Genomic DNA, 11534 nt, shown 5'->3' with positions numbered 1-11534 from the left:
GCCTGATTTGAGCTTGCCTCCTGCCGAAGTCTCAGGGACATTAGACTTCACCCATCAGATATCCGGATTCCTATTTGAGGGGATTCTACTCGAAGGGGAGGCCTCTGTTGAGAATTCCAGAGCCTCGGGTTCTACTGCGGGGAACGGGGCTGAAAGTCAGTGCATCGCTATTGTGAGCCGCCGCAGCTGAGGAGCTCTTGCCGCTGAGTGCCCACATTTGCCTGTGTTACCAAAGTCCTCAACATGTCTATTGTGGGCCGCTGCAGCTGAGGAGCTGTTACTGCTAAGAGCCCGCATTTGCCTGTGTTACCAAAGTCATCGACATTGCTATTGTGTGGCGCTGCAGCTGAGGAGCTGTTGCTGCTGAAAGCCCGCATTTGCCGTCCCACAAGAATCATCGCTATCGCTATCGTGGACCGCTGCAGCGGAGGAGCTGTGCCGCTGAGTGCCCGCATTTGAGGTCCTACGAGAATCATCGCTATCGCTATTGTGGGCCGCTGCAGCTGAGGAGCTGAGCCGCTGAGTGCCCGCATTTGCCGTCCCACAAGAATCATCGCTATCGCTATTGTGGACCGCTGCAGCGGAGGAGCTGTGCCGCTGAGTGCCCGCATTTGAGGTCCTACGAGAATCATCGCTATCGCTATTGTGGGCCGCTGCAGCCGAGGAGCTGAGCTGCTGACTGCCTGCATTGGCCGTTCTATGAGAATCATCGCAATTGCTATTGTGGGCCGCTGCAGCTGAGGAGCTGTTCTGCTGAGTGCCCGCACTAGTCCCCACTTTGAGGATTTTGTTACCACCTGAGTGCGCCGCTGGGTGCCCTCCTTTAAGCCCCGTCCCAGGATTATTGTGCACGCCGCGGACCGCTACAGCTGGGGGGTGTGGCCGCTGCAAGTCTGCCTGTCATCACAGCAGCTTCCTTGTGAGGCTGCGTACCGTGCCCCTTTAAATCTCAGGTACGTTGTGCACCACCTGGTCACGTGGACCCCGGCCTCGAACTAAGTTCATTCCACAGGCTTTTTGAGTGCCTTTTTTGCTTTTGAAGTGAATCTGTAATTATGTTCATTGTAGCTCCTTGAGCACTTTTAAAAAAATATTTTATTGAACAAAAGCAGAGTAAGTGATCAGTTGGCAGTCATTAAGCACAAATATTGACATAGAAGGCATGCATTACAGCGGTGCATTACTAGTTTGAGTGCGGGGAGGACCAAACCTGGTCATCGCCATATCAGTTGTAGGGGAACTACAAAGCTCACCTCTATAGACATTCCAGTGACCCCATTTCTTATCCCAACTCCCAGGACATCCTCTGACCTTGTACACAGTTTTTTCGGACAACATACATGTATCCATTGCAGCGACCTATCTGATCAAGAGCGGTTTATTTGGTGAGCCCCATTGCATTGCTATTTCACGCTTTAATAAGAGAAAGCCCAAAGCCGCCCATTGTCGTTCCAGCGCAGTGAGATCTGTGGGGTCCCATACATTAAGGAGTCCGCCTTTAGGAGATAGTGGGACAGGCTTTCCCAGTGCATCAGACATCTTACGGGTTGCACACTCCCACAAGTCTTGGATGATCGGGCAGTCCCAAATAGTGTGGTAAAAAGTGCCGACAAGCCCACAGTTACGGAGACAGAGGTCGGTTGTGCGCCTTCCAATTTTGGCTAGGAGGGGAGCAGATATGTATGTTCTATGTAATATCTTCAATTGTATTAGCCTGAATCTGTGATTGATGGCCGACTCACGCGGGCACATCAGTGCCCCCTGCCATTCAGCATCCTCCAAGGCCCCAATGTCGCCCTGCCATTTGTCTCTCAGGAGTTGGAAGGTGTTAGGCATGTTATTGCTTAGCTTGCGGTAGGTATAGGATATCGCCTTGGCCTGAAGAGGTTCTGATAATAGTCTATCCTCAAGGGGTGAGGATTGTGGGAGAGAAGAAAGATCAGGGACATTAGTGAGTATGGCATGTTTAATTTGGGGGTAGCGGAAGGCCTCAGAGTGGGCTAAATCATATTTCTTCTGGAGCTCTATGAACGTCAGCAGTTTGCCCTTATGGATCTAGAGATGCCGATCATGTCCCATTTGTCGAAGCCCTGATAATGACAGAGGGAGCCCAGTGTATGTGAGGCACAGAGCGGAGTAGCTAACGTGTGAGTGTCAGACCAGCCGAGGAGCTTAATCGCTCGGTGCCAGATTGCTAGTGTTTGTGACATTGGGCCTATATAGCGAGTGCGGGAAGCCTTATCATATAAGGCACCAAGGTAGCCCTCACGTCCCGTCTGATATTGTTCAAGATGGAAAGCAGGGTTGGTTGGTGGACCATACAGCCAAGAGTTGGTGGCAGTCAATTGAGATGCCCAATAATAAAGCTGAATGTTTGGCAAGGCAATGCCGCCATCATACCACCCCTGCGTGAGCGAAAGAAGAGCTATGCGGGGAGAGCCGCCGTCCCTTAGGAGGAGGCGAGGTCGCCTTCTAGTGCATTAAAATAGGAGTCGGCAATGGGAAATGGGCAATTCCGCAAGACGTACAGAAAGCGAGGAAGTGCAAGCATTTTAAAAAGGGCTGCTCTGCCTGGGAGAGACAGAGGCAGCGATCTCCAATGCGATATGTCGTTATGGAGTCTTTGTAGCGGGTCCTTTAGGTTACGGTCATAGAAGACTTTGGGGTCTGGGGTGACAAAGATGCCGAGGTATTTGAATCCATCCTGGGCCACATCAATCGAATACCCCCTCGGGAGAGGAGGGGGTGGGCCATGTAACCCGCATAGCACTGATTTGGACCAATTGATGGAAAAGCCTGAGTATTTGCCAAAATTTGTTATGACGTGCAGTAGACTATTAATAGAGGATTTGGGGGAGGAGATGTAGACGAGAATGTCGTCCGCGTATAGTGAGATCTTGTCAATTGTATCGCCATTCCACCGAAGGCCTCGGATAGAGTTCGAACACAATGGGCCAAAGGCTCTAGGGTGAGCGCGAACAATAAAGGGGATAGGGGACATCCCTGCCTAGTACCCCTGTGTAGAGGAAATCGTCTGGATGTATGACCGTTGACATAAACTTGACCCCAGAGATCAGTATAGAGCAATCGGATCCATTGAATAAAATTTGGGCCGAAGCCATAACAGATTAAGACCTCGAAAAGGTAAGACCATTCTATGGAGTCGAAGGCGAGCGTGGCGTTGAGGGAAAGGATAGCTCCGTCTTCTTGGAGATATGGTATTCTATGTCAAACATGTTTCTGCCCTAATAAGTGTAAGATTTACATGGGCATTCGTCAGGACCGTGGTCCGGAGCAGGAGAAGCTAGGTGCCGAGCGGGTGCTAGGTGTTGCGGGCGGTGTGCCATAGTCGCCTCCACCCCCCTCCAAGACCCATGGGGCGTGGATCTTTTAGAACATAAACTTCACAGGTTCCTCTGAGTTGAGGTAAACCCCACAACTTGTGGTTTGTGTTGTTTTCTTGCACTTTTTTTCACTCATAGAGCAATTTTTAACTTTCACGTCCTCTGGTTAGGGTGGGCCTTAGCGTGCCCATACCGCCGAGGTACACGCTACACGCTCCTGACGAATGCCCATGTAAATCTTACACTTATTAGGGCAGAAACATGCTGACCCCACTATAAGTGGAAACTCCCATCATAATCTGTGGTAGTTCTCCCACACATATCTTTTAACTATGTCTAAACTGACCAGTGAATAAAATCTTTTTGGTTGGTACAGTTTCAGACATTTTTAACATCACTTTTCACATCACTGTCACAAAATCCAGCTCCGCAGTAATCTGGCGTTGTAGCACACCAGGAAGGCATTCGGCTTCTCCTGGTGGGCCCGATGATGAAGCATGTCACCAACCAGGTTGGTGAGTGAGGGCTTCCAATAAATCCCTTGAAGGTTTCCACTGTGTCCATAAGAGGGTATTTCTTACAGTCTTTGCCTCTGTGCTTTCACACAGACTCCTTTGCGCATGACACTCTTTCTTTGTTTGACATACTCAACCCGGGGGACTAAGAGTGCCTCCTACCCTCTCTCTCTAATTGTTTCATGATATAGTATTCTACTCATAACGTTGTGAACACTACGGAGATTAAGCTCCGTGTTACGGCCTGGGAGAAATCCCGACTGATCTTCGTGAATTAAGGAGGGGAGGACTATCATAAGTCTGTTGGCGAGGAGTTATGCCAGAATCTTCACCTCCGAGTTAATGAGGGAGATCGGCCTGTAAGAGCTGCAATCAGTAGCTGGTTTATTAGGTTTGTGGATTACAACTATTGATGCCAACTGTTGGTCTAGCGGCAGGCGTCGGCGTCACGGCTCTCTTCAAACATTGCTTTTAGGTGAGGGATGACCTCACCCGCCATGCCTTTAAGAAATTCAATAGGGACACCATTGGGGCCCATAGCTTTACCTGACTTTAGCTCCTTGAGCACTTTTGAGCCTCGTGTTCAGTCAATATAAAGTTAACTATTTTTCTATAACTGCTTGTGGTATCCGTTTGTAGCGTCTTCCCTGTGTTATTGTGTATGGTCATAAATGCTTCACTCACTGCCTCTGAGATAGGGCTGTCTGCTCGTGCTACGTTACCACAGGGTTGAGCAGGGGTTATCAAAAGGTGTAGCCCCTTAATCTGACTTAGGAAGAAGGATCCCTATTTGGGCCTCAGCGCCAGTCGCTGCCAACTAGAGATCCCCATTTCTAACAATCAGGAACTAGTAGAAATCCATGACGTGTGATGTGATGGGGGCTCGGCGTAGGAATTGAGGACTAGTCTGGCTGCTGAATTTTGGATGGTCTGCAGTCTTCTTGTGAGCTAGTTGGTTATCCCTACATACATAGTCTTCCCATAGCCAAGTCAGCTGGTGATGATGGCTTGGCTGATGATCGTTTTCCTGTCTCTGCTGTAGTTTTTATCCCACTTTATTAATGTGGTTTGGTTTAAATATTCAGTGCATAGCACTGTAAATTTAAAGTTGTATAAATATTTAGGTTATTGTACATTGTTATGTTTTATTTATTTCATTCTTAAAGGATATAGTATGAATATACTTTTTCATAAGTATCCTAAATTATCATCTTTTTCCAAAATAAACACCAGATATTGTCCCTATTTCTCTTTCCTTCTTGTTTTTGTAGTTAACTATATTTCAAACTTTAAAATACTCGTAACTTACTTAACAACTTGGTGTTAATACTTTAACGGTTTCAAAGTCACTTCTAGAACATGACAGTTTTTTTTTTATTTTATCCATATCACTTCTACACTTAATAGATAAATACATGCCGACATTTGGAAACAAAAAAGAGGGAGACCTTTAAAAAAAAATAACAATAAGAGGACTTAACTGTTCCCTACCTAGGTTGGCTCATTTTCTTGTGCTGTGTACCACTGTTCCGAAAGAATTACTACCAGACCAAAATGGCGACGTAATTCCTTTGAGAGCTGCTTAACGTACTAGTTAAAACATACAGAACACAAGATAGGCTTCATATATGAAAGAAAAAAATACTTATACTAATGTAGACATTACCAGTGCAAGATGATCCAACAATGTCCATGGATTTTAAAATAAATTAAAATAACATTCCAATCGAACATGGCAGGCACGTTTCAAAGTCGAGCGCACAAGTACAGTCTTTTTTCCTTGTCTAGGCTCTCAAAATCTTTCAATATGTCCCGACCTGTGTTGGAAATCTAACGTAGGTGCAACGAAGCGCTGTAATCAGCAGACATGGAGACAAGACCACCACCTGTCTCCTCCCGTACATCAGAGGGACAGGTATGGAAGTAAAATGAATCTCTTGTGTGGAGCTTTATGTTGAAATGATAAGATGTAATAAAGAGTACCCGGTCCTTCTTTGTACTGGAAGATAGCAGCCATCTTGGATTGGGATTGTGTCTACAATGTGTTTAAATGAGTAACATAGCAAGTGTTTTAGTTAACTGGCTACAGTTTGTGTGTGAGTAGACAACTGCCGATGCTTTAATATGTGAACATCGATTTACTCGCAACTGTGCAATATAACCCGGTGATGCTGTGGTTTAATGAATCTCCTGTTTACTTGCATATCACACAACTGTAAATGGGCGCGGAGAAGTGCCTCTGACAGTTCGGTATATTTGCTAGAGCTGTATAGAGACGCCACCTTGAATGAAGAAGCAGTGGCAATGCCAACAGTTCTGGTTATAAATAAAGGTGCATTTATTTTATTTGTTATTTATTTTATTTAATGCAATTTTATATAGCTTTGACTTTACCCAAAGGTGTCCGAGCGCTTCACAATAGAACCAAGTGCGTTACATGAGGAGAGTGTTGCCAAATTTAGATGTTACAGAAAAGAAACAAGAAGAGGTATAATAAAGCAAAAGATGGCAGTCACTCTAAACACACAAAGCAAAAACAATCTAGGATGAACATTGTCAAGGCATAGATTACAAATTTACAATAAAGAAAGAACTTCCATGAGAGACTTGCAGAGGGGTGTATTAGTTCTGGAAGTGTCTTTGGAAGAGAAGAGATTTAAGGTCCGTTTTGAAGGTCCGACTTAGAGGTAGTGATACAGAGTAATGGAGGAAGCGAGTTCCAGATTCTCACCGCATTGCCATAGAAGGATTGAGCCATTAATCTTTCCCTCGTGAAGGTGGGGGGGCTCAAGCAGTAACTTTTCCACATTACGAGACGGTCTAGAGCCTCCAGAAATGTTCAGTTTATTTGCCAGGTATCGAGGGGAAGCAGTGTGCAAGGCTTGTAGGTGATAAAGGCAGTCTAGTAGATTGCTCTTGCCTCGATGGGAAGCCATCGAAGAGAGGACAAAATGGGTGTGATGTGGTCACTTCGTTTGACCCCAGATTTAAAGCGAGCCTCTGAATGGAGAACGGATTTAAGAGGGGAAAGGTGGGATTTGGGGAGGCTAGCAAGAAGAGAATTGCAATAGTCCAATGTAGAGAGAACCAGAGATTGTACCAGGGTTTTTAGGTCTTGTTCCGGAAAGAAACGTAGAATCCCCCAGAGAAGGCGCAGTTGGTATTGTGCATTCTTTGCAATGGAGTTGATGTGGGAGAGTAGATTGAGCCTTTTGTCAAGTGTGACACCAAGGGATTTTGCGCTGTCGACAACGATAGGTTTATTGTTGAGTAACGTCAGCTGATCCATCCAAGATTGAACAGGAGGAGGAGAGCGAGAGAGAGGGGCAGAGAGGAGGAGGAATTCAGTTTTGGAAGGATTCAGAATGAGTTGATGAGCTGACATCCAGAGTTGAGAGTAGGGTTGAGATATCGTGTGCGGAGGACACCTTAAGATAGATTTTAGTGTCATCAGCATAGAGATGGTAGAAGATCCCAGATTTACTTCGGAGATTTCCCAATGGTTCCAAATAAATAGAACCTTGAGGGACGCCTTGATCTACCGCCAATGGAGACGAAAGACTGTTCGCTATCTTGATCATTTGGATCTGTCCGCGAGGAATGAGGCAAACCATTTGAGCAATGTGCCTTCCAAGCCCATTCTCTGTTGAAGAGTTTTTTTTTAAACTTTATTTATCCATTTCTAAATAATCAAGCAGTGCTGCATCTTTCGTTACATAATATAGTGTATCCTTAATCACAGATAAGGGGAGCTTGCGATCAGGCCTAGAATATTACATAATATGTAGTTCAGGTAGCTGATAGATAGTGAAGTATACAATTAAAGGAACCTGTGGAACAAAAAGCGTACAAAGGGGAAAAATATATTAAAACGTAAGAAAACAGCAATTATGCAGCATACGTATGTAATCATATTCATATTACATTCATTGTTTGATCATTTGACCATCAGCTCACCACTCCAAAAACAAAAAGGTTTTATCAGGTGTGAAACAAGGGAAAATGAGTGAAGAATCTAATGCATCTTTCCTGCATGCGTGCCACCTCAGCCAACCCACTCAGGCATAATTTGACGTATTAATTGCGACTGGTGGGCAGCAGTAATCTTGGCTATATAAGAGCGGTACGGCCCCCATATATCAGTAGGCCTAGACGAAGAGGGGACCAAAGTAGAGTATTCCACACTGTGAACATTGCAAAATGCCAGGCTCCTGAGCCTCGCTTCCACCTTCGGAGGTCGTCTATCACACCATAATAATGCAACCTCCCTCTTTGCCACCAGGAATCCCAATGCTGCAAGTTTGCGGACAGTGCGTGGGAAGTTAGGGACATAACCCAATAGCGCGATTTCCGGGGTAGGGACCAGGTTCATGCCTAAAATGTCGCGGAAAGTGGGGTGTATCTTAGACCAATAATCATGCAGAAGGAGACAAGTCCATGAAAGGTGGGCGAAATCGGCAAACGGGGCCCTGCATTTGGGCAGTCGTGGGAACGACTAGGGTCTATTCTATGTGAACGTGCTGGTGTATGGTATAATCTACGAAGGAATTTAAAATGGATGAGTTTGTGTCAACTGTTCAAGGAAATTTCCTTTGTGGCCTTGCAGCACTGTTCCCACTGAACGTCAGAAATAGGTTTACCCAGATCACCTTCCCATGCGGCGCGCACTTTAGTGTCCAAAGAGGGGAGTGAAGCACTACATAGTCTGTATAGTTTGGAAACCATGTGTGCCCCGGATCTATATTGGATTAGGAGCGTGAGCGGAGGAGCAGGGTCAGGAGCCAGTGGGAATGTAGGGAATGAAGCTCGTAACATGGATCGTAATCTGGTCAAAACAAAGGAGTCCATGAATGAGCGTTCAGTGAAGCGAGGGTCTTCAGATAAAGAGAAAGCGTGGCCTTCAGGAAAAAGGTCGCCAATGGTGTCAATGTGAAATTTAGCCAACGTATTTTTGACTACTGATTCCCCGGTGATCGGGAACCAAGAAGCGTTGGGCAAAGGAAGGGCCGGCGAGTATAACTGGTCCAGGCCCAAGAGCCTGCGAAGTATATCCCAGGCCCAGCAGGTTGACGAGACTGTTTGTATGTCCCGCGCGAGGCCTCGAGGCAGGACAGTAGAAAGAGGTTCAGGGAGGACCAAGTCTGCTTCGGGTTTCAGATACAAAATGCGCGCATCGGGGTGGTACCAGGAGTGTGCATAGGAACATTGTGCAATTAAAAAATAAAGATAAAAGTCGGGAACTCCGAATCCACCGCGCTCATATGGAAGAGTCAGAATACGCCAGGTGACACGTGGATTTTTGTCACCCCAAACCAAACGCAGCAATAAAGAGCGTAGCTGAGAAAAGAAAACCTTGGTAAGCGGTATCTGAATATTATTAAAAAGCTACAAAAAACGAGGGAGTACAACCATTTTAATTATGGCAATTCGCCAGCCATAGACAGAGGGAGACTGATCCATCTCTCAATCTGGCTCTCTAATACATTAATCGCATTACCATAATTTAGTCTGATGGCGGAGGTGTCCAGGTGGACATGCACCCCCAAATATTTGACTGTGTCATGACACCATTCAAGGGGGAAAGTGCAAGACCACTCAGATGTGCTGGGGTGAGTGGGAAAATCTCAGATTTTTGCCTAAAATGTAAAGACCAGAGAATTTATTTTGGAAAAGGGGGTGGTGATGGACAGAGTTTCTGAATGATGCAGAATACTCTTACCCAGTCAAGAGATCAGGGCTTGATCCATCACCGTTTTTTAGCTCACTGCACAATCCCAGCTCAGAACCTGGCTACATGCAAATTAGTCTGTTCCTGTCCCAGTGCATGATGGGAACAGGGCAAACCAGAGAAGAACAGAGAATTTGCCAAAGCGAATTATCTCCAAAATAAGTGGCTCTAGATTAAATGAGGCATTCTGAAATCGTACCGTCTGCATACAGAGAAATTAGGAGAGGGCCAGTCCGAAATTGAAGCCCTCGGTGCAGATGTTTTTCTTGAAAATGGCGGACCAGAGGGTCCATCGCCAATATGAAAAGTAGCGGGGACAAGGGGTATCCCTGCCGGGTGCCACGCGATAAGGAGAACTACTCTGTAATCGTGCCATGAAGGCGGAACCTGGCGGTAGGAGCCGTGTATAATAGTGCTACTGTGGAGACGAAGCACTCTGGCATGCCCATGCGTCTCATGGTGGACAGAAAGAAGCGCCACTCCAAAGAGTCAAACGCTTTCTCAGCGTCGAGGAGAATCGCAGCAGCCGGTGTGGAGGGGTCTATTCGATGTATAACGGCAAAGAGGGTCCTCAGGTTCAAAGAGGTGGAGCGGTGCGGCACAAAGCCAGACTGAGCCGGGGATATGATGGACTCCATCAACAATGAGAGCCGGATGGCGATCACTTTCGCTACTATCTTATAATCCAGGTTTAATAAAGATAGAGGTCTGTATGAGCCACACAGCTTGGGGTCCTTACCCGGTTTGGGAAGGAGAATGATGACCGCCTCTCTGAGCGTGGGAGGCAAACAGCCCGTCTCAAGTGCCTCAGCATAGACTTCCACCAATCGCGGGACTAAGGCCTCTTTGTAGGACTTATAAGAATCGGCAGATAAGCCGTCTAGTCCCGGCACCGAAGAACCCTTTAACTCATCTATGGCTCCGATTATGCTATCTGGAGTGATGGGCACAGCCAGAAATTCCTGCATGTGCTTCTCCATATATACCATGTGTAGGAAGGTACCTCCTGACTATGGTTGCCCCCAACTTTTTGCCCTGTGTTTTAGCTGGTTTTGGACATAGTCGACCTGGGACCCTGCCAATCAGGACCCCAGGCCTACTGCTCTCTCTTTAAAATGGATTCCATGTACCCTAGGTGCATTTCCAATTGGTACAGACCCTGTAACTCAGGGCATGAGTGTACCCAGGGCTGCCAGGGGCTGCAGCATGTATTATGCCACCCCTGGCTGGCCTCCTAAATTTGACACAACTGGCTGCATGACAGCTGGGGCAAAGTCGTGTAATCACCCTTTGCTGTAGATGTAGTATACCTATACCTAACCCTAAAATGGACACACAGATTCCTATCAGTCACTCCTATGGCAGGCCTTGACAATCCTGAAGGCAGAGTGCTTGGAATCGTGTGAGATGGTGCTCTGGCATGAGCTGAGCCTGTCTGCAGCTTGCGGAACCAAGTCCTAATAGCTGTTCCATGATATCGCATACCATATACTCTTAAGTGCATTATAATCCTCGCGGTTAAATGCTATCTTTGGTATTGCTTTATCAAAACATGTCGAGTAAGGTGTCATACGAATTGGAATACTAACCCCTCGCCAATTCTGGCGACGGGGTTAGCATTCCACCCTTCTAGAGGGACACGACATGTATGTAACTGTGACCCCCGGTTAAAGTTAACTAAAGCCTCAGCTCCACAAAATGGATGCTGCCACCACAGACACGAGTCTGACCCCCTGCAGCTGGGAGTCCTTCCAGCGAGGGGAGCCTGGACAAAGGGTTTCCTGTCAGGGGCGGTGCTAGCACCGTCCCAGACATGGTTTTGTGTATCCTGGGTAGGCAGGGCTTTACAGGAAGGTGACTGCTGAGTGGCACCCCGGTGCTCACTACGCATAGGCCAGTCTGAACCAGTTCCAGGGGCACACCAGCCCCTGGCCTGGGGAAGTCCGG

The 11534-nt window shown here is 46.8% G+C and overlaps 1 protein-coding gene across 1 annotated transcript in view; it reads left to right on the top strand.

The window, feature by feature from the left end:
- Positions 1–5646: 5646 nt before the first annotated feature.
- Positions 5647–11534, top strand: part of SFXN4 (sideroflexin 4) — a 138745-nt gene continuing 132857 nt past the window's right edge. Inside the window, exon 1 of the mRNA XM_086922928.1 lies at positions 5647–5774. Coding sequence (XP_086779054.1) covers positions 5727–5774 — 48 coding nt within the window. The 5' untranslated portion in view covers positions 5647–5726. The remainder of the gene's footprint in view (positions 5775–11534) is intronic.

The sequence above is a fragment of the Lissotriton vulgaris genome, chromosome 5 (genome assembly GCF_964263255.1).
Source record: "Lissotriton vulgaris chromosome 5, aLisVul1.2, whole genome shotgun sequence".
NCBI classification, from domain to species: Eukaryota; Metazoa; Chordata; class Amphibia; order Caudata; family Salamandridae; genus Lissotriton; species Lissotriton vulgaris.
This window is presented reverse-complemented; position numbering and strand designations above follow the sequence as displayed.